This window comes from Balaenoptera musculus, chromosome 2 (genome assembly GCF_009873245.2).
Source record: "Balaenoptera musculus isolate JJ_BM4_2016_0621 chromosome 2, mBalMus1.pri.v3, whole genome shotgun sequence".
Taxonomy (NCBI): Eukaryota; Metazoa; Chordata; class Mammalia; order Artiodactyla; family Balaenopteridae; genus Balaenoptera; species Balaenoptera musculus.
In genome coordinates, this window is record NC_045786.1 from 26,070,982 (window position 1) to 26,095,130 (window position 24,149).

The 24,149-nt window shown below is 40.3% G+C and overlaps 1 protein-coding gene across 2 annotated transcripts; it reads left to right on the forward strand.

The window, feature by feature from the left end:
- Positions 1-8,823: 8,823 nt before the first annotated feature.
- LOC118891271 (dihydrodiol dehydrogenase 3) lies at positions 8,824-23,166 on the forward strand. Of its 2 annotated transcripts, none has more exons than XM_036845050.1 (9): positions 8,824-9,032; positions 11,354-11,521; positions 12,374-12,490; positions 13,650-13,727; positions 14,457-14,579; positions 17,164-17,273; positions 18,206-18,371; positions 20,735-20,817; positions 23,020-23,166. In XM_036845050.1, the coding sequence occupies exons 1-9, from the start codon at positions 8,949-8,951 to the stop codon at positions 23,060-23,062; spliced, it is 972 nt and encodes a 323-aa protein (XP_036700945.1). In that variant the 5' UTR covers positions 8,824-8,948; the 3' UTR covers positions 23,063-23,166. The 2 variants fall into 2 exon arrangements, with proteins under 2 accessions (XP_036700945.1, XP_036700947.1); XM_036845052.1 differs by having other exon boundaries at positions 20,735-20,794.
- The last annotated feature ends 983 nt before the right edge of the window (positions 23,167-24,149 follow it).

The following is a 24,149-nucleotide window of genomic DNA, read 5'->3' on the forward strand; positions in this document are numbered from 1 at the left end:
TAAGCTAGAAAATGAGGGTCTTTAAATCCTCACCGTGCATACCCCGTATCGCACAGACAAAGGCTTGCTGGTCTTTTTGTCTCCAAGCATCCTTCAGCTTAGCCAGAATGGCCTTCCTAAATTGGACAAGACTTTATAATTCTCCTCTGCTGAAGATCCTTCAATAGCCACCCAGCTTGCCAGGATGAAGTTAGAAATCCTTAGTTTACTTGGTGGTAACTTAGTCTCTGCTAACTCTCCAGTTTTGCTGGTTTAATAGGCAAATCCTCTCGCACAAGGACTTGCATGGATTCAGATTGTTTTTTATTTGAGATTTGTCATCACCTTCTCCCCTGTTTCTGATGACAAATTCCTAGGGGACGAGCACTGTTCTTTATGGGAGTTTCGTCTCTAGGTTTTCCTCAAACTCTTTTCTGTCTGTGGTCACAATCCTGGGCTCATGCAATGTCACGGCCACACACGAGAGGGAAGCATTGGTTAAACTGTGTTGAGAAGCCCATGTCAGCTTGACTCTACCTTGGAAGTTGATTTTGCTTTGTTTCAGCAAATAATGGTGATGAAGATCACGGTAGAGTGAATGCATTTTATCTCTCAGAGCATGAGGGTTGTATAATGTCATTATTTGTCTTGACAGGAGGCTCCCTTAACCTTCCCAGAGGGGCACATGAGTCAGAGGGGGTGGTGTCCACCAACCCTTCAACCCTATGAGGGATGACGCTGAAGTTCTCTTTGCAAAGTGGGCCAGGATCACTTTCCTGGAGTCCAACTGAAATCCTTCTGACTGAAATAAGCTCTTCTGATCCTGTCCCAAGTGGGGATGAATAACAGATTGGGGGACCGTATAAGAAAACCTCAAATATTTAAAATGATTCATTGCCAACATTACATCTCGGTTTATTTCAGGATGAAAATTTTCAATTTGTTCGAACTCTTTTTTCCTCACAGGATGCTCTGAGTTCTGCCTTTGGCTGTGGCATAAGAATTTGCTAATAAGGATTCTGATCATGAATCCAAGGTAGAGCACGGATAGATCAGTGTCTCACTGAGGAATACTTAGAGCCACTCACATCCTTGGAGGAGCTCAACGTTTTGGAAATACCTGTTGTCTTTACCTGTGGAGAACGAAGGGCACGTTCCCTCTGCAGGCTCCAGGGGAGACTCCTTCCTGCCTCTTCCAGCTTCTGCTGGTTCCAGGGGTTCCTGGGCTTGGGGCTGCAACCCTCCCATCTCTGCCCCCATCTTCACCCTGCCTCCTCTTCTCTCTCTGTCTTCCCCTTTTCTGTCTCTTATAAGGACACTTATCCTTGGATTTGGGGCCCACCTGGATAATGAAGGATGATCTCATCTCAAGATCCTTAACGTAATTACACCCGCAGAGACCCTTTACCCAAATATCTCATTTATAGGGTGAGCATATCTTTTGGGGGCCACCATTCAATCCACCCTAAGGCCTCTTCACTTTTCAGCAGGGAGCTCTTGTGTTATATCTTCTCTGAAGACTTTTATATGTGTTTTTATGTATGAGGATGGATTTATAGTCACGACCGATAATACTTCCATATGTGCCCTGCAAAGCTGGATGTTGCAGAGTTTAGTGGTTCTCAGCCTCAAGTACCATCATTATTCAAATCTAAGATGTTGACAGTTGTAAGATGCACTATTGCTTTATGTGCTACCTAAGAAAGAAAAAACTCTGCCTGTTAAATGATGACCTACTGTCAAGTTTAAGATGCACCTTGATTTCATTTTATGTGAAAGAATGTGCAACTAATGAAATGCAGCATAACCTATAAAAAGTCAATGTGAATCATGAAAGTTTTAAACATTAGGATAAAGAATGTCTAAAGTAACAGTGGTTGTTTTGCCAGGAGAGGAAACTTCTCAGAGTAGGTATATTCAAATATCTTAGTAGATTTCCTGTAAAAGCCTGGTTAGATGGTGGTTTTGTCAAGCTTTGGGATCTATACCAATTACCTGGAGGTGCTTATTAAGTATATGGATTCCTGGTCTCACCTCCATTGATACATTGTGTATAATACAGTTACCCCAGTAATACACTATACATCACTGCATAATGCTGATGCAGGAAGTTTGGGATAGAACCCCCAAATCTGCATTTTTAACAGGCAACCCTGAGATTCTGAAAGGGGTTATCTAGGAACAACTCTTGGAGGAATATGGGATCAGATTGATGCTTTTTAGTTCCAAGTATTCAAACTTTGGACTAAGACTTTTCAACAATAAAAAGGAACATGTTGGTACATGCAGCAACATGGATGAGTCTCAAAAATATTTTGGTAAATGAAAAAAGAAGATAAAAGACTACACATTGTATGATTCCATTTATATGAAATTTGTGGAAGAGGCAAAACTCTTTAGACAGAAAGGAGGTTAGAGGTTGCTTAGAACTGGGGTTTGGGAGCAATAATTGCCTTCCAATGGGCACAGGGGAACTTTTGGGGGGTGTTGGAAGTGTTCTGAAACAGGATTGTGGTGATGATTGCAAAACTCTATAAATTTACTAAAAATCATTGGACTGTACATTTAGAATGAGTGAATTTCATGATATGTAAAGTATACCTCAATAAAACTGATGAAAAATATCAATAAATATAGCTATTGCTATTACTATTTCTCTCATTCCACGATTGGTCTAACCTTCCTGGGCCTGAAAACCAGGAACAGTGATGGCCATAGGTGCAAGCAGCTGCCCTGCAGGCTCTGCTCTTAGTCTGGATAGGTGCTCTTGGGGTGGAGCAAAAGACCAGGGTCTCCTCAAGTCTTGAGTGTGTCTCCTGATTACGCTTTTTGGACTCTGGGTGCCTCTGCTCTTTCCACAGTTCATGGATTGTATAAGGTCTGGGGGCGGAGCAAATTTAGGATGCTGAAATCAGCTAGATTTTTGGTGTGAAAGGGGCAGTTCCATTGTCTGAAGTTGGAATGTCTTTATTTGGGGCTGATCCCCCAGCGACTAGTACAAATTCCCTGATGTGGATTCTTAGGAAGATCTGGGTTAAGAAGGCGGGCTCCTAGACCAGCCCAAAGTCTGCATGTTAGAAAAGCCAGATTTGCAATCTGTTGGGCTCCCTTGGCCAAGGGTGTTATAACCAACAGATAACAGAGTCAAATGCACTCAAATTCCTGATATTTTTCCATGGCATAATCCATGTGTAATCCTTGGTCTTCTAGGTCATGGTTTGGGAGGTTTACCTCTGGACAAGGGGCTTCAAGATCCAGCAATAATTACTCCTGTGTCCCTGTTTCAAAGAAGGTTGTCATTTTAGAACCAGGGCAAGATTTGAGGATATAGTCCTGCAAAAGCAAATTTCAAAACTCTTAAGCTTGTTCTTACGTGCATGACTTAAAAAAAAAAAAAAAGTTAGGAACAGTGTTTTCCATGTAGGAGAGACTCTGTAAATATTTGCTGAACTGAATTCTAGTTACAACACTTTCTGCAGCCCCACCTTTGCCAATCCCAACGTTCAGTAAAAGTGGCCCAAATCGTGTTAGTGCTACAGAATTTTTGCATTTCCCCAGGAGGAAGTTTTAATATCTCTAGTTACACATTCAGTGGACATTCTTACACTTACATAATCCAGTGTTCTGTCCCATTTGCATGGAGTACACAAGAAGACTATATCTGACCAACAGGTAATGTTTACATAAAATGTTAAAATTGCTTAGAGAGGCTCCTATGGACACATTCCCCAAGGACGTTTCTCTTCTACACTAATCCTCATTAGAGCATTCATGTTCACCAAGCGTGATCATCCAAAAATGTTTCTATACCATTAACTCCAACCTCCCTCTTTCAAAAATGTTGCTGACTCACAGTGAACAAAGCTGTTTGATACAGCACAATAGGACTGCTAAGAATACATCCCCTGCTTTGCCTGCACAGGTTCTGACCCTCGCAGTTTCTCTCTTTTGGTACCACTGGATGGAAGGAAGCTCATGAAATGAGGGCTTTTATTTTTAAAATCATTCCATTTCTTACAGCTCTCTTCCAGTGTTTCCATGGCTGGTGTCCAGCTTCACAGGAGGCGGAGGTGAGGCCACAGACCAAGGGTCTCTTGGTGCACTTATGTTTTTAAGGCTTATCATAAGGTGTGTCTGCATTTGGCATGGAAACCAGATGAGATAAAGGCAAATAATAAATGGCATTCCTAGAAGTAGCAAACATTACCCCGAAAATGGCATGGGGAAGGGGTGCACAGCCTATAGAGATGTATTTAGATAACTGAGGGTCAGAAAGGGTAGACCTCTGATGAGCAAATATTTGCTGTTCTCTCTACAGGGGCACGTCTCTTTTACAAATGGGTGAGGAGAAATAAAAGCAATTATTTACTTGTGGCACAAGAGAATGCTTGCTTATAACTCAAGATGTCCTCTTCTCTCCCTCCCTTCCTCTTGTCCCCTTCTTCATTCTGGAAAGCATTTCTTGTTAAGATAAATAATATGAAAAGTTACCTGCTTTTGCCACTCTTAGTCAACATAGAATTGGCAGTTCCAGCTAAAATAAGAAAACAAACAAAAAAGAAATACTCTACATCAAAATAAGTAAAATTACCTCTGTTCTGAGATGACATGATCATGTGTGTAGAAATCCGTAGAGATAAAACAAAAAACGTTAGACTAATAAACAATTTCAGCAAAGGCGTGGGATACAATATCAACACAGAAAAATCAGTTACATTTCTATACCTTAACGATGAACTGTCTGAGAAGAAAATTTAAAAAGCAATTCCATTTAAAATATTACAAAAAAAATACTTAGAAATAACTTAACCAAAAAGGCAAAAGAAATGTGATAAATGGAATATTGCCTGCCATATCAGTAAACAAAGAAAGTCACAGTCATCAGTGATTGCAGCCACAGCCTATGGTGAGCTGGTGAGCCCTGAGGGAACTCAGGGAGGAAACAGAATACCTGCCATCTAGCAGTCATCAGACTGCAGCCACTCCGTAAGCAAAGCCCTGAGCAAATTCAGGATGTGAAAACACAGGATACTGGTCCCAGAAGCTGAGGTGCATAGCAAAGGAGTGATTTCAGTGAGCCTAGACTCTTGCATCTTCCCATACATAGAAAAGTGCTAAATTCCTTAATTTGAGATAATCTGGTTTTTGTTAATTAACAATTATCTTTGATATTCAGACTACCTGCCCTTTGTTGCAAAACTTCTATATAACCTGGCTTCCCCCTGCTTCCTTGGAACAGTTCTCTCAGGGTTACTTGAGATGCTGTCTCCCGGGCTTGAAGTCCTAAAAATTTCTGCTGACTAAAACATAACTCTCAACTTTTAGGTTGTGAATAATTTTTTAGTTGACAAATGTATAACTAAAAATTGTTTGAAGAAAGTAAAGACACAGATATTGGAAAGACAACCATGTTCGTGAATGAAAGACTTAATATTAGGATGACAATATGAACCAAAGTGATCTACACATTCCATTGAACTTTATATATAGCCTAACATCATTGTTTTGCAGAAGTAGAAAATCTCACCCTAAAATTCATACGGAATCTCGAGGGACCCTGAATAGACAAAGCAATCTTGAAAAGAAAGAAACAAGTCTTGGAAAAGAAAAAGTAAAGTAAAAAGAGAGAACAGATTTGGGTTTCTCACAATTCCAGATTTCATAACTTACTACAAAGCTACTATCATCAAAATAGTGTGGGTAATGGCATAAAGACAGATATAAAGACCAGTGAAATAGAACAGAATACAAAAATAAACTCAAATATAGTTAATGTTGTTTGACAAGGTTGCCAAGATCATTTATGGGAAAAGTGCAGTCCTTTCAACAAACAATGCTGAGGAAACTACATATCAACGTGCAAAAGAAGGAAGTTAGACCTCTACCTTACACACACACACGTACACGCACACACGTACATGCACACGCACACACACAGGCACGTACTGTATTTTAGATACAGAACCAAGTCTTGGCGGTCCCCCTGATCATCAGGGACTGGATCCACAAAGACACTCATTGTCCCAGGGCCTTTGGTCTATTTAGGTCTGGCTGCTCTGCATGATGGTCAATCCAGCTCCAGAGGGAAAAGAGATGGTTACTGCTTTGAGGTCTCAACATCTAAATGTTGATATAAAAGAGAAAGAAGGGGGGATATCCCTGGTGGCACAGTGGTTAAGAATCTGCCTGCCAGTGCAAGGGACACAGGTTTGAGCAGCAAGAGAAAAACGAGTCACATACAAGGAAAACCCTATCAGGCTATCAGCTGATTTTTCTGTAGAAACTATGTAGGCAGAAGGGTGTGGCATGATGTATTTAAAGTGCTGAAAGGGAAAACCCTACAACCTAGAATAATGGGGAATATACCCAATATTTTATAATAACTTTATATGGAGTATAATCTATAAAAATAACAAATCACTCTGTTGTACATCTGAAATAATATAATATTGTAAGTCAGCTATATTTCAATGAAAAAGATAAGGATGTTTGTTTTTCCTGATCATTAAAGTCATACATGCAAATTACAGAAATTTGCGGGAAAAAAGGAAAGGATAGAGAATAAAGATAACCTGTAACTAGCCCATTACATTGAACGTTTGGTACATTTTCCTTCATGATTTTCCTTTACAAATGTGTGAGTTTGTATTTTATTTACAAATCAATACCCAGGGCTGTGGAGCCCAGTATGTGGTTTGAACTGCTCACTCACTCTCCAGGGAGGATCTCCGAGACCAAATCCCTGTAATCCCCCTCCTCTTCTGTGTCCCTCCTTGGGGCACAAGTCCTGATCTGATTGCTTTTCTTCCCTTCACACCCAACTCTATGTGGATGTTTCTTTACAGCCTTGGCTGTGTAAGAACCTTCCTGCTGGTCCCCAGTGTGTTTTCAGTGATAATCGCTCCATATGTAGATGTAATCTTGATGTGCTCATGGGGGAGGTGAGTTCAGCATCCTCTTGCTCTGCCACCTGGATCTCCTCTTCAAGACAGTGGTTTTAAAACTGATTGTGTACTAAGTTTAATACCTGTGATTGTTCAGGAACAGTTTCTGCCAATTTATTTTCGTCCTTTCATGGACCATGTTTTCCTCTTTCTTTCTTTCTTTCTTTCCTTCCTTCCTTCCTTCCTTCCTTCCTTCTTTCTTTCTTCCTTCCTTCCTTCCATCTTTTTCTCTCTCTCTCCCTCCCTCCCTTCTTCTTCCTTCTTTCCTCTTTCTTTCTCCCTCCCTCCCTCCCTTCCTTCCTTCCTTCCTTTCTGTCTCGTATGCCGCGTGTGTGTGTGTGTGTGTGTGTGTGTGTGTGTGTATGTGTCTCTGTGTGTGTGTTTACAGTTGGGCACCTGAAACAACAAGAAAATACCCACTCATTGAAGATTTGTTCCATGCCATGACTGTCCTTCACTAATTAGCTTGGTATGCTCCTAGTCTTGGGATCAGCCCAGCAGGAAAGCTAAAGGGCTACTCATTTCTTTTCTGACTCTGCATCTTGCCTGGTATCTGTGTAGCTTTTTGATTCTCCTGAATACATGAATGCCTTACTATCCCCCAAATCCACACCCCAGTTCTACTCAGGGTTTTATGTGGTCTATGCTATGTCTCCTCCCTTAATCCCTTTTCCCTGGCATCTGTGCATATATAATCCCCCTGCAGTTGTAATGAACCATTCCAGCTGCCCTTCAGTCTAAGCTTAGGGTTAGCTGAAGCAGACACCAGTCTTTAGACAGCCCCCAAATAGGTTGTGACATTGCAAATAAGGTTTTCTGTGATCATTCTGGTCTGAGGGATGTGACTGGGAGCTGAGCTGCTGTTCTTTACAGATCAAGACTGCAATGCACCAGGCAGGAGGAGGGTACAGGTGAGTAAAAGCACCATGAAATGTCCTACCACTCTGTTCTGGATTTTTCTTAATTTGGGTGTTCACTTTGTTGCTCTAGGTTTTTGTTTGACTGTTTTCCAGAACACCTATGAGGTTTTATGGCAAGTTTCTGTTTTTTTCCTTATGTTTCCATGGGAGAATTCAGCACTTCCTACCTCACAATTTAGCTGACATTAATCTACATGTTAAATTTTAATTGGCTTCACAACATTCCCTTGTATCAATGTTTCACGATTTCCCTAACTCCTCCCAATTTTATTATAATTTAACTTGTTTACAGGTTGTTCTTTTATGAATAATGTTGAGCAAGATAATAAATTATATAAAGTATCATTTACGTCATGACAATTTTCAGAAGTTCTCTAACTAGGTAAAAGGTATGAACAAAGATTCTGCTTGCATACAGCACACAGTAAAAACTATTAATAATTAACCTCCCGTAAGCACTTTGCTAGAATGTCTGATTTTGGTATCATTTTCAGGATTTCACCCCCATCTGTAAGCAAAATAATTTTGCTGGTGGGAAATGTCAAAAGGCAAATTTATTTTCATTTGAAGTCTTCATTCTTTATTAAGTGCTAACATTTTGAAAAATGCTTATTAGTCACTCCTTTAAGTTGTGTGATTGTGTGTGTTTGTGTGTGTGTGCTGTAATATAGTTAATTGTTTCAATTGATGTTTGGTCAAGATTGGGCTTCATAATTAGAAAAACAAAAAAGATTGGTATGTGGAGGTTTCTAGTCTTAACATATGGTCAATAATTGTTCAGCAAATCCCATGCAATAATTTACAGTAATGTAAGTGGATCCAGAATTGTAAATTTACTTATTAAAAATATGAGGTAAAATATTTCCAAGCAATTAGTGATTTATTTATCATTATACGATACTTAATATTATTCTGAAACAAACCCCAAACAAGTTAATTACCTTGAAATATTCCTTACTCCATGGCTACTGATTTAATCATGCTCCTCCTGCAATATTTCTGCTAACATTGGACAGTGCAGTTGGGGTGTTACCTTCCTGTTATTCATAGCCCGTGAGGGCAGAAGAAAAAATCAGAGTCTGCTTAGTCAGAGGAGCAACAGGCAATGGACCCCAAATGCCAGTGTCTGGAACTTAATAATGGCCACTTCGTTCCCGTTCTGGGATTTGGAACCTATGCCCCTGAGGAGGTAACAGTTGTGGGTTGGGGTTAGGGTTAGAAAAGAAAATGGATGTAACGTGAGTGGAAGCGGACTTAGGTTGTCAAGTCACTGAGTTCTTGTGCGACTCTGGGAGGGTCACTTGGTTCTACTAACCAGGCTACAACCATCCCCTATGAAAGGAGAGAAGGCATTCAGTATTCCCTCGGCATCAGGGTCTGAAGCTGTGGTCACCTACCGGTTTTTCTGGGTTTGCCTCCAGTTTCCGTCTCTTTCCCAGCTTGGCAGAAGAGGTGAAACTCAACCATCAAGAACACTGACTGTCAGCTGTTTTGCTCTGAGGGTGATTGCAATGGTGTGGTTTCTCTGTATGCTTCATTCATTCAAGAACTCTTTCCTCTTTCCGAAAAGAAGTATTTGAGGTAAAAGGTCCTGAGATGAGGTGAATGAAAAATAATGGGAGAGAATTGCTCTTCTGCTGTGTTGTGCCTGCTAGGTGCCAGGCGAGAAATGCTCCGCCTGTGTTTTGCCTTGTTTTTCTGTTTCTGCTTGGAAACTTATTCTAATGGAATCTATAATATCACTTGAGGGGATAAGCTACAGTCTTACAGGGCAAGGTTTCAATTCTTGTTTTTTTGTAATATATTTTTTTATTAAACTATAATCTTCAGTGCTTGGGTGTAAGAGGGGCAAAATGGACAATTTTCTAGACTGGAAGCTAGAAAGTTTGCTGTCCATCTTGTCTTTGGAGTATATAGTTGTATGACAAAGAACTGGTCCTTAAACTTTGAGTCTCATCTTTTTCATCTATAAAACAGAAGGAAATATTCAGAAACACTTTGGAGACTGAAGACAGGACATGTTTATTTATTTATTTATTTTAAATTAATTAATTAATTAATTTTTGGCTGTGTTGGGTCTTCTTTGCTTCACATGGGCTTTCTCTAGTCGTGGCGAGTGGTGGCTTCTCTTGTTGCAGAGCACGGGGTCTAGGCGCACCGGCTACAGTAGTTGTGGCATGCAGGCTTCAGTAGTTGTGGCACGTGGGCTTCAGTAGTTGTGGCCCACGGGCTCTAGAGCGCAGGTTCAGTAGTTGTGGTACATAGGCTTAGTTGCTCCACGGCATGTGGGAACTTCCCGGATCAGGGCTCCAACCCGTGTCCCCTGCATTGGCAGGCGGATTCTTAACCACTGCGCCATGAGGGAAGCCCCAGGGCATGTTTAATTTGCAGCGTAAAGTGGGATGAGGGGAGGGAAGGGTCCAGGCTATTCCTGAAGCTTACTGGTTAATTCCTGGGTACATCTCCGAATGCCCGTGCATTTAAGGAAAACCAGAACTAGACCCAACAAAGGGCAGTTAGACCAAGTATCTACCTCCTTGAAAAAGAAAAGATTCTGAATCACAGAAACGGAATATTATTCAGCCTTATAAAAGAAGTTATCCCGCCATTTGCAACAACATGGATGAACCCAGAGAACATTAAGCTAAGTGAGATAAGCCAGACATAGAAAGACAAATACTGCATGATCTCTTTATGGGAAGAATCTTAAAAAATCAAACTCATAGAAGCAGAAAAATCAAACTCATAGAAGCATAGAGGCATGGTGACCAGAAGCTGGGGACATGGCTGGGAAAAATGTAAAGATGTTGGTCAAAGGATACAAACCTTCAGTTATAAGATGAATAAGTTCTTGAGACCTAATGTACAACATGGTGACTATAGTTAATAATAATGGGTTATATTCTTGAGATTTGCTAAGAGAGTAGATCTTAAGTGTTCTCACCACACCCAAAAGTTAGCTATGTGAGGAGATGGATCTGTTAACTAGCTTGATTGTGGTAAATCATTTCACAATAGATACTTACATGAAAACATCACTTTGCACACTTTGAATAGATACAGTTTTTATTTGGTGTATTCTGTGTGGCTACACTGGTAGACAGAGGACTCTTAGAAGTGTTCACCTGGCTTCTTGATGCTTTGTACCATGAACCTTATACCTTTGTTGACTTTGCTTAAAATATCTCACTGTATAAATCATATCCATGACTACAACTTTATGCTCAGTCTTATGAGTTCCTCCAGCAAATCACTGAAACTGGAGGTGGTCTTGGGGACCTCTGATGCCAGTGATGAACCAGTGATTGCCTGGGACTGAAGGACTTCCTGGATGTCCAACTTTAATTACTTACCAGGAACATTCAGGGAAACTGTTATGGGTTCATCACCACACATGCAGAACTAACCAAAGGCATGAAGAAAAGTTGATTCTTGGGAAGATCAAAGCTTGCGTCTTAGCAATCTCTTAATCCTGTGGGTATCCAACTACTACCTTTGTTGCTTATGTAGGTTCCTAAGAGTGAAGCTCTGGAGGTCACCAAATTTGCTATTGATGTTGGGTTCCGCCATATTGACTGTGCTCATTTGTACCAAAATGAAGAGCAGGTTGGACAGGCCATTCGCAGCAAGATTGCAGATGGCACTGTGAAGAGAGAAGACATATTCTACACTTCAAAGGTGCTGTGTGTGTTGTGTGAGTGTGCACATGTGTGCAACGTGATTGTGCACAGGTGACAATTATATAATAGGACCAGTAGTTGTTTGGTGAACTGTGCTTATTGGTACAACTTTTTTCACACATATTTGTATATTAAATCTGGTATCCAAAAAGAAAATGAGAGTGATGATGGCTTTCTCATCATTGCTGTGTTCAAATTTTAATTTTAAGGTAAAGTCACTTTACTTCTCTGAGCCTAGACCAGAGCTGTGTGATTTCATATGGGCTAATGAATCAGACAGAACTGTGATCAGATTATAGCTTTCCTTATCATCTAGGGGACTTTCTAAAATGTCTTCAAATTCTAAATCCCAGTTCTTACGTCCATCAATGAGAGAGAGCAATAGGAGAGGCAGTTTGTATATTACACAAGATCTAGCAAAAGTGTCTTGAATTATGTTCTGCTCATATTAATATGTTCAAAGCACTTTTCCTACAGTTATGTAAACAAACAGATACTAATTCCTGAGAGGACTGATTCTTTGATAGAATTAGGTTAAGTTTGTGAACTGCTTTTAAACTCTATCAAACATAATTCAGATGATGAGTATGGTAATTATTTGATGATACTCTTTATTTCTTGGATCATTTCTTTTTATTGTGAATGATGTACTGATGATAAAATCAATCAAATAATAAAGTTTACTTCAGTTGGTTAGATCAAAAATGGAACTGAAAAAGAAACAGAGTGGTTTTCCTCTGTGGTCATCTGTTTCTAATCAGGAAAAATGTCTAATTTTTAGGTGAAAGAAGAAAAACAAAATTACCTAAGGCATTAATTTAACATAGCTCCCATTCTTTAACCTCTGCAGCTTTGGTCCACTTTCCTTCGACCAGAGTTGGTTCAACCAGCCTTGGAAAAGTCACTGAAAAATCTTCAACTGGATTATGTTGATCTCTATATTATTCATTTGCCAACGGCTCTGAAGGTTTGCGATTTGTGTGATCACATCTATTTTATTTCTTGTGTGAGAATATCTATCAACTTGCATGGATGGTTGAATTCAGATTTTTCTTAGTAAGATGTAGGGATGATTACACTAGAGTAGAAGTCCCAAAATCATAATTTCTGATTATCTTTTTACTGGGTTTCTTTGAATCCTTAATTTCCTGTCCATGCCTCCAAGAGAAAAGAGTTCAACAATCTCACATCCTCTGCCTCAAAAACTTGAGGAAATAAAAATAGAGGCGTTCAACACAGGGTCCCGAGCCTCTTGGGGATTTCATGAACACACAGTTTGGTGCAGCAGTGGTGAGCAATGAAGCTGCCTTACACTTGAACATGATAAGTTTATCTCCTCTTTCACCCTTTCAAATTGACCGGAGTTGGTGGTGCTCTCTCTGGGTGGGTCTAAACCTAGCAGCCTTTATAGGGACTTGGGAGACCTTGCCTACACCATTGGCTGTCTTCACAATGAGTTTTGTAGACTGCACTTAGCCATTAAGAACTGCATTATATAGAACTCTTGATTTGAAGTTACAGAAATCTACTCAAGCTACCCTATGCAAAAGAGTTTATTGGACTATGTAGACGGGAAGTCCCAGCCATGGATAGATTTAAGGATTTGCAGTACTCTTCAGAAATGTCTCCTTTTTTTTCTATCCCTTAACTTTGTAGTACTCTTGGTTTGCTTTATTTTTACCTCAACATTTTCCTTCAGTGGCAAATTAACCTTGATCAGTTCAAGGCTCATGGTCATTAACATTTGAGAGCATGTCTGGATCTTCCACATTCCATATTAACCTAAAAAGAGCCTTGCTGATTCATGTGACTGCCCTAGGGCTATCAGATGTTCAGAGGGAAAAGGAAATCTGATTGTCAGGCTTAAGTCAAGATTGCACTTTTTTTCTGGAAATAAAGCCATGTAACTTATTGCCATTCTTTGCATAAGTCACTCTGAGTCCCCTTTGGGACCTAGGAAAATTCTATTTATTAAAACATATAGTAAGTGTAAGAGATCTAGAATGTTGCTACACCTACCTCATGGATGTTTAGTGTCCTGGTCCTAGATGTGCCTGGCAGCCTGGTTAAGTGTGGGGAAATTATTTAGTGACATCTTTAAAATGACTGCTTCTATCCTATTCCAGCCAGGGGAGGAACTTTTTCCCAAAGATGAAAATGGAAAAATGATATTTGACACAGTGGATCTCTGTCGCACGTGGGAGGTGAGTCCGTGGAGGAGAGAGCCCAGGAGAGGAAGTCAGGAGAGCGGGAACCCCCTTCATTTCTTCCACCTGTGAGAATGGGCTGTGGACCATCAGATTCAGCAGTTCATGAACTTTAAAGGGCTGTTATGCTGGGGTGGTGTGGATGAAATCATTGCTGAAATGTTCACAGAGAGGAATGGAGAAGAATTTGGGACAATGAAGATAGCATCTCTTTCCTTCAGTGTGATATATCTTCTTCTGGGTTTTTCTAAGGAGGAGACAGTAATTCTTCTTATTATTATTTTTTAATAAATTTATTTATTTATTTATGGCTGAGTTTGGTCTTCACTGCGGTGTGCAGGCTTCTCATTGTGGTGGCTTCTCTTGTTGCAGAGCATGGGCTCTAGGCACGTGGGCTTCAGTAGTTGTGGCTCGCAGGCTCTGTGCCTCTCGCAGTAGAGCACAGGCTCAGTAGTTGTGGCACACGGGCTTAGTTGCTCCGCGGCATGTGGGATCTTCCCGGACCAGGGCTTAAACCCATGTCCCCTGCATTGGCAGGAGGATTCTTAACCACTGCGCCACCAGGGAAGTCCCGTAATTCTTATTCTTGTGTCACAACATTCTTCCCCTTTTTTCTTCTTGATAATCCATGCTAATTCTTGACAGGTGACCGTGTTAGCATTTTTCAGCATTTATTCTTGCTCTATAGCCCATTGCAAATCATGTTCACCACCCCTTCCTCCCCAGGCCCTGGAGAAGTGTAAGGATGCAGGATTGGCCAAGTCCATCGGGGTGTCCAACTTTAACCGCAAACAGCTGGAGAAGATCCTGAACAAGCCGGGGCTCAAGTATAAGCCCGTCTGCAACCAGGTGAGCACCCTCCATTTCCTCTCCTTTCTGCTCTTCATAACCTCCTTCCTGCAGTAGAGCCAGATGTCTATTTGTCTTCCCCTCATATTCATCCTACCTTTGTGGGACAGAAGATTCTAGAGAGCAGAGCCTCTGCCTGGAAGGGCGTGAATAGAACCCAGAATGGTATCTCTGTGTGATAAAGTCTTGGTGGAAAAGATGGGGAGGGTTTCCTGCTAAATTGTGGGTAGGCATTTAGGGAAGGTAAAGGAGATAAAGGAGGGTTAGAATAGTTACCCAGAACTTAGAGGAAGGTGGCATTTCCCTGAGCTGTAAAGGATGACCAGAAATTGGATGGTGAAAGTGCCTTGGAGGGAACTGTGTACAGGTAGGAAGGCCATGAAAACACGGAATGAGAAGCAAATAAAGAGTGAAAATGAGATCTCATTGAGGTTTTAAGAGTTTGTGTGGGGTTCAGATGCCTGAGTCCTTAGTCTTAGTGTCTCTGCTTTTAGAGATCTTCAACAGGAAGCATAGTACAGAAAAATTTGCTGGCGACTATGAAAGTCATCCAGGTTAGAGGGTGAAGTTAACGTCTTATGGTGATACTAACAGTAGGTGAAATAGTCACTCAGGAATTAGAGCAGACCTTGTGATTTACTCGGTCTTGGTATGGTTCTCCCATTGATTTCTACCTTAAACTTAAATGTTTAAACACATTTTTTCTCTGTTTGATCCTGTGCTCGTATATTTTTTGTTGTATTTTTACTTTTTTGTGGTGAGAAAACTTAATAAGAGATTCGTCTTCTTAAATTTTAAGTATACAATACTATACAATACAATGCAATACAATATTGTTAACTGCAGGGACAACGCCATACAGCAGATCTCTAGAATTTATTCATCTTGAGTACTAGACTTCACACCCATGTTTAGAAACTTCCGATTTCTCCTTGCTCCCAGACCCTGACAACCATCACTCTACTCTTTTAATTCTATGAGTTTGACCAGTTTAGACATTAATATTTGTTTTTCTGTGACTGTTGTATTTCATATAATGTAATGTTCACAAGTACAACCTAAGTCAAGGAGTAAGAGTCTTCTACAGAAAAAGTAGCTTGTAAAATTCAAGATTTATATATATCTATATACAGCATCAGCATTTTCAATTATAAAAGCTTAAAAATTAATGTGATTTTAGCATTAATTTTGCCTCCAAGTTTTCATTGTGAAAATTTTCAGATATTAGCAAAGTTAAGGGTATGATAGAGAACATCCATTTTCCCTCTTGTATGCAAAATTCTTCACGTTTTGCCACATTGCCAGATGTATATATATATATATATATATATATATATGTATATATATTTATGTATGTAATATTTTGTTGACTTGAATCTCATTGTAATTCACATGTCACTTTGAGACATGTTTCTCAAGCTCTTTTAACCTAGCATGGTGGTCACTCAATCATTTTTTTTAACCATGATATCCAGACAGGTTTTTGACAAATATAATAGATTTATCAGACTATCATCTTGTGATGTTAGTTAATTTGTTTCTCTATTCTCAATTCCTGTAAATGAGTAGATAGATCTGAACTCCTTACTACCTTAAGGTTAAACATTTTGACAAGAACACGTCCTTTGCATGCTGTGCCCTTCAAATGCACTCCAGTAGGAAGCACATGATGACAGGTTGTCCCACTGTGAATGATGGTACTTTTGTTCTCCTGGTAAAGCTAGTGGTAGCTAGATTTTTTGTTTGGAAATGTGTATTTTCCCTGTTGAAATTACCTAGTCATCTGGGGAAGTTAGATTCTCCCCAAATTTTCACATAATGGTTGAGAATCCATCAACGACTTTCACCTGAATTAGTTATTTCATTGGGATGTTTTTCAATATTTTCAACTTAAATACTCTTTTTGATCTTCTTACATGACATTTTATTGCAAAAATAAAATTCTGTCATTAAGTCAGCATAAAATACCTTATTCCTATAAGACAGGGTGAAAACTTAACTCCTTCCTCTTAATTCTCAGTTTCTGAGAAAGGATTTATTGTAATAATCACCATCAGTGGAGGCAAATATTTTTGTTCTTTCTCTCTCTCTCATCACTTGGGACTCAGGGATTTTTATTTACCCTCAGTGTTACATTTGCTTTTATTCATTATTCCTTTTGATGCTCAAATCTACCCAAATGTCACCAGTGGGATCCCCATCAAACTGGTTCTTTTAGTGCTTCAGACATTTCTTCATGAGTCTTGGAGCAAATTCTTTGCAAAATTTGATGTCCAAGACTCAAACAGTTGTTTTCCTGTCTCAGATCTGGAATTAGGCGTGTCTCCTGGTAGTGTATTTAGTAATTGAGATCTGGTCCCTAGAGTTGCTTGTTCTCAGGAATGTCATTATTTTTTACCTTTTCAGGGACAGAGATATAAAATGTATTTTTTAAAAAAATCATTACTTGACGTTGATAATTCCAGTTTAAATTTAATGTTACACAGTTTTTTTCTTTAGATTTTTTTAACTTCTAACATTTCTCTGTCATATTTACATTACCATTTCATATAATCTGAAACTCTTCTATGTTGGCCTTCTACAGGTGGAATGTCATCCTTATCTCAATCAGAGCAAACTGTTGGACTTCTGCAAGTCAAACGATATTGTTCTTGTTGCCTATGGTGCTCTGGGATCCCAACGATTAAAAGATTGGTAATGAACCCTAATGAAGACAATGGAAAGTTTACCTAAAATTCAGTTTCTGATGAAATATTTTTAGTCATACCGTACTCAGTGCTCTGGAGATAACTCTCAACTTGCTTGGGGCAGAGAGGGGAGGGATGGAAGGAATCCTTCTCTTTTGTATTCCCATCACCCAGCCAATTTTCTTATATTATATGTGTCCTGTTGTAGATTGATCAATAACATGTGTCTGTATTAAAATCTATATATAATCCCCAGGTTGAGACCTAAGACATAAGCTTAAATCATGATTTACTTATTTATTACCTAAGGAACACATTACTAGTAATAGACTCTCCAAGCTTCACTTACCTTATGTATAAAATCAGGATAATAACATATAACTCCCAGGTCTATCATGATCCAAAAAATTACAATTTGAACCATTCTTGTAAACATCTGTAGAAGTATTGCACACTGTAAGTAATGATGAAATGAATAGTTCTCATTTTGAGACTACTCAATTTTTATCAATACCCAAGAAAATTACACTAAAAAGTATCCCAGTCTTTTCCTTCTCTTGCTCCTTTCATGCTCTTGTACTTACTTCGGGGCTGTGATTGGAGAATTAAAAACAGCCACTGAGATGTAAAACAGAAAAAAACCATGATTGTGGAGGCATTGATCTCAACTCAATCATGCATCCAAATGACCTGGAGAGATTTGTAAACACAGATTGCCAGGTGCCACAATTGAGTTTCTGATTCAGTTTGTCTGCAGTTAAGCCATGGAATTTGCATTTCTAACAAGGTCCCAGGTGATACTGATGCTGTTGGTCCATGGACCACATTTTGAGAAGCAGTGGTCTAGAGTGGACCTACTTTACTTGGTCTGTTTGGGAAGCCTCCTAACAAACTGAATACTCAGTCTCAGATAGTCAGCATTTCTGAATTTCCTTCCAGGGTGAACCCGAGCTACCCAGTTCTCTTGGAGGACCCAGTTCTTTGTGCCATTGCAAAAAAGCACAAGCAAACCGCAGCGCTGATAGCCCTTCGCTACCAGATGCAACGTGGGGTTGTGGTCCTGGCCAAGAGTTACAATAAGAAGCGGATCAAAGAGAACATGCAGGTGATGAGTGGGGCTGTGGGCATAGGGGGTCTAAATAATATCCTTCACGAGGGTCATTCTTTGTCCAGCTCTCAGGACTATCTTTGGGCCAAGATGAGTTACCTGTTATTTGTTGTGCATGTATGCCTTATGTATATTCCTAATGGTTTTCTCCTCCTACTGTGGCAACAGGAGAGGTGGCATGGCTGGATAGGATTAAGATTGGACAGAAAATGGAGATTTTAGTTCCAGCATTACATCTGCAATTTATTCTGTCACCCTGCAAGTGATATCTTATTTTCTTTATTCTCAGTTGACGAAATTGAATTGTGATTTTCCTAGACAGTTGGGCTGCTATAACAAAATACCACAGATTGGGTGGCTTAGAAACAACTGAAATTTGTTCCTCACTGTTCTGAAAGCTGGAGGTCTGAGATCAGGGTGCCCGTGTGGTGGTGTGAGGGCCCTCTTCCAGGTCACAGGCTTCTCCTTGTATCTTAATGTAGTGGGGGGCAACGGAGCTCTCAGAGTCTCTTATATGATATATGATATTATTTAAATCTCATTCATGAAGCCTTCACCATCATGACCTAATCACCACTCCAAGGTCCCACTTTCTAATATCATTACAGTAGGAGTGAGTTTTCCAGCATACGAATTTGGGGAGCACACAGATTACAGCAGTGATCTTCAACCTCCATGTCATCATGGTTTTATTTTGCATTCCTCTGAATAGTAACGTTGTTTCATTTTCAAACTTCTAACCTCCCTGAGTTTCTGCCTTTGTGAAGTTCCTGTTCAAGACTTTGTCCATTTTTATTAGGTTGTCTGTCTTTTGATTTATATGTATGAGACGATTATTATACTGTTAGCCATAGCTGTACAGCAAACTCCCCCCCATTAAGGGGTTTAATGCAGAAATCATTTATGCATCTCATGATTCTGTGGTATGACAATTAGCCTGCACTCATATAAGCTGTTCTCTCCTTGGCTGGGCCGTCTCATGTATTTGCAGTCAAATGCAGAGCAGCTAGGCAGTGCTGCTTTAGCAGGTGGATTTGGCTGTTGTCAGAGGAGCCAGCCCTCTTCTCCATACGGTTTTTCATGTATAGTCGGCTAGACTGTGGCCACTAACCTGGTCTTCATCTCAGCACAATGGTATGATACCAAGGCCATGAGTGGGAAAAAAAAAATCCTTGTCATGTCTAGGCTCAGAACTGACTCGCCACTTTTTCTGGCAAATTTCATTGTCCAGTGTAAGTTACAGGTCAGGCCAATTCAAGGGGCAGGGAAATATTACCCTGAAAATTTGTTTTTGTCTTTCCATTCAAATTTAGCCCTGTAATACACCTGGAACTGATTTTCTAATATGACATGAAAATGGATATATATACATATACTTAAATAGAAACCTAAATGTCCATATTTTCCCACAGATTTTCATTGTCAACTCTGTCATGTATCAAGTGTCCATAAGTACATTTCTGGCCTCTTTCTTCTAGTTAGCTATTTACTTTGCTGCACTGTCTTATTGTGGTGGAAAATAAGTCTTGCTTTAAAGAACGGTACATTTTTCTTCTTAAGGATGTCTTGGCTGCTCTTGACTAGCTGTTCTTTTATATAAAATTTAGTATCACTTTACCAACTTCTACAAAAGAAAAAATCTTTAAGTCTTTGGTTCATGTTGCATTGAAACACTAGATCACTTTAGAGAAAACTGATTTCTTTTCAAGATTGAGATTTCTATTCCATGACTATGATATGAATTTCTAATTATTTAGGTGTTCTTTAATATTTTAAATACATTTCATAACTTTCTTTACAAGGCATTTACATAATCTTTTTTGTTCAATTTATTCATAGAGAATGAGTAAGTTTGATATGGGCTTCTCGGATAGGTTTTCACGGGGGGGGGGGGGGTGTCCTCCTTCCAATACTTGCTTAAGCTCAAAGCTGTGTCATACTTAGGGGTGTTGGGAAGGAAAAATCAGTGTAATGTTTGGTCAAGTACGAGTATTTTGTCCAGGTTGTCCAACTGCCCCTTTGTTTGGAAAAAGAAGATTTTTGTTTGTTTGTTTTCTGTCACAAGTAATTCACTTAGAAAGATTTGGGATTGATGCCTTGCAAGCTGTGTGAGTGTGTGTGTGTGTGTGTGTGTGTGTGTGTGTGTGTGTGTGAAATGGAGCAGAAAAGGAGAGGGAGTGGGAAAGAGAGGTGGAGAACCCCACAGAAGGGTTCCCAGGCTGGTTCACTTGGAAGCTGAGGACAGGCAAGTCTTCCCTGTACTCTATTCTTGCGTCCATCCAGCTGGAAAGTCCTCCAGTTCCCAGGGGGAGGCCAACTCCTTGGGGGAGAGGTTAATGTGATTCTTCCCTTCCTTCCAGGTTCTCAATTTTGAATTGACTCCAGAAGACATGAAAGCAATTGATGGCCTCAACAGTAATGTACGATATTATGATTTGCTCTTGTAAGTGACTTGTATATATTTCAGACACATTGTTTTCTTTTTTTTTTTATTGGAGTATAATTGCTTCACAACGTTGTGTTAGTTTCTGCTGTACAAAGAAGTGAATCAGCTATATGTATACATATATCCCCTTACAGATGAACCTATTTGCAGGGTAGGAATAGAGAGACAGACGTAGAGAACGGACTTGTGGACACGGGGGTTGGGGGTGGAGGGGTGGGGTGAATTGGGAGATTTCGATTGACATATATACACTACCATGTGTAAAATAGACAGCTAGTGGGAACCTGCTGTATAGCACAGGGAGCTCAGTTTGGTGCTCTGTAATGACCTAGATGGGTGGGATGGGGGTGGTGGGAGGGAGGTCCACACACATTGTTTTCTGTAGCATGCAGGTCAGCAGAGAAACTGAGCTTCTCTAACCAGGAAGGCAGGCCTGATTTCCAGTGTAGGAGTAAACCAGGGCTTCCTGTAGACCTCAGACCAGAGGTTTCTTCCAGGGCTCAGTCTCTGACCTAACAGAAATGTTAGCAGGGCCCAGGACAACTCATAAGTAAAATCACCAAAGTTCACATTGTGGTGAATTCACTACTTTATGCCCCTCATCTCTGTGCCTGGTGTACTTCCTCTCAGGGCTGACGTACCCATTAGATACAGAAGGCACAGTGCCTACAGCCCACTATTCTTTTAGGGACCTAGGAAAATGTTTCACCTTTATTTTTTTTAAATCAGGGGAAAATGATTTGTATTAGTAATGACTATGTAACAGTGAATCCAGCCTGGATACATTCATTTTTATCCTAACACAATTGTAAAATGTCATGTTAATATTTTTATGGAGGAGGAGCCCATAAAGGCCAATGTGCGTCGGTGCTGTGAAGGCACAGTGGGGCATGCTTCCACCCCCTCCCCTAAATGTCTGGTGGCTTTTCTCCCTAATGTGCATTTCTTTCCCAAGACATCATCCATTTCTTCCAAATTTATCTCTTCATTGGACCTTTTTCCCTATTACAACTCCATTTCCTCATCCTTGTAATCTCACCAAACTGAATTACAGTTAGGTCATGAACTTAACTGACCCTCCAGTGAGTGACTGCTGTGTCCTTAGCAGGATACATCCAGATAAGATCGTGTGGGTCTCTCTGGTTTCTTGATTTAAGACTTAGCTCAGTGTTGCCTTTGTCCATCAGGAGTCCACCCCCTGGGGAGCCCCTACCTCCTCGACTTTGACTTAATTCACAAACATAGAATTCCATGTTCAATTACAGCAGGAGGATATCAGGACTGAAGAGAAAGAAGACTAATCAAACAGAGAAATTTGGAAGGGAATTTAGAGAGAAGGGAATACAAATTATTGATAAAGATCTAGTTTCAAATGAAAGATGTCAAAACTCTTTCTCTTGTTTGTAAAGCTATATCATGATTCTGAGAAAGGATATTATAAATGAAAAAAAGGTGGAAAGTTACTTTTCTGTACTCAAATCTTTGAAGTATACTTCTGTGTTCTCCTTATTAGGCTGTGAATATCTAGACTTACTCATATTTGTGGACTTAGGTCAACAGCATGGCTCCTGGCACATGGAATTGCTCAGAATGCACTCTTTAATGAATTGAATTGAAAAAGACAAACTTAGAAAGAAAAGTAAAAACATGGAAAAAAAGGAAAACAGCAGTAATACTAATTCCTTGATAACCAGTGTTTTAATACATTATAAATTAAGAAAATAGTAATCCCTTTTTATCGGTATAGTTATTTATGTGTACATGATATCTCAAGAGATTAGAAGTTTTTTAACAGAGTGACCTTTATTTTGGGGGGTGCTCCATGTTTATGTGTTGGATGGATGTGTGAAAAAGATCAGCAAAATTCTTACTGTGATTACTGTCATCATCCAGGGCCAAATGTTCCACCTGGGGCTGAAGTGACCTTAGCATTTCATCTATAGTTCTTAGACCTTCTTAGAAATTGTAATTCCAACCAAGGTAGATATCACTGTGGCTTTTATGCTGCATGTGAATGTGGGAACTGGATATGAAGATGCAGTTGACATATGGACCAGGAGCCTGCATATATGTATGTTGTAAATGAGTTGGTTGTAAATTTAGAGTTTTAGAGCATCCTAACTGCATCCACAGAGGAACACTCTCCTTGACAAATGTGAGACAGAGTTAATAAAATTAATATCCCTCCTTCTCTTTCAGCATTGCTGATCACCCTGACTATCCATTTTCTGAAGAATATTGATTATGAGTGATCCGCCATGGTTGTATCAGAAATTATTGATTCTAGGGGTGTGGTGAGAATTGCTATAATCACTGGAGCTAATTAAAATCTGTGTCTCTAGTTAAGGCTTCTTGCATGTTTTGGTGTATGTGAAATAATAAAGATTTCAAAGTAAGGATACTCGGGAGGGGGATCAAAAGGCAGAGTCGGGGGACCTTGAACTCACCTTCCTCCATGAAGACATCAAAACTACCACTACATATAGAGTAACTCTCACTGCAAACAACTTGAAGAGTAGCAGAATGGCTCTCTACAACCCAAGCTATCAAGAAAGAACCTCACAGAGCCTAGTAGGTGGGCAGGAGAAGCAATCCATTCAGGACCCACACCCCGAGCAGGTGACCCAGAGGAGTATAAACAGGCTCAGGGATCCTCCTAAAGAACGAGGGGTACAAGACCCATGTTAGGCACCCCAGGTCTGAGGACTGGCACTGGGAAGACGAGCCCCCTTGGCTGGTTTGAAAACCAGTGGGGCTTACCAGAGAGTTGTAAGAAACCAAGACTCCATTCTTCAAGAGCGTGTGCATACACTTGATTGCTTTCAGTCCCAACACAGAGACAGCAGATTGGATTCTGCTTGATGCTCTGGCCGGTCTGCCAGGACTACCTCAGTGCATGCCAAAAGCCTCCTGCTCCATCCCCTCCTGCTCTGGCACTGGTCCCTGCTAAGGCAGTGACAGCCATCACATGCACAGGGAGAAAGTGGTGGCAACTCAGAAGTGTGTCTCCAGCCCCTTGGGCCCTAGCCCTACCCCCAACAGGTCACCAATTGCCATTGAGCCTAGAAGAAGCCTCAGCTCACACCTAACTCTGGCTCTAGTCCCTCTGACTCCAGCTCTATCTCCCACCAAAACAGCAGCTGCCAGCTCACCTAGGGAGAAGACATGGCCTGTGCCCACTTTAGATCCAGCTCTCCCACCAATGCCATTGGTCACAGGCAGACCACATAGAGATGCTCCCACACAAGGACACACCTTTAGACTCTGGAATAGGTAACTGTTTGCCTAATCTCATAGAGACAAACAGAAAAGACCAAACAAATTAGAAG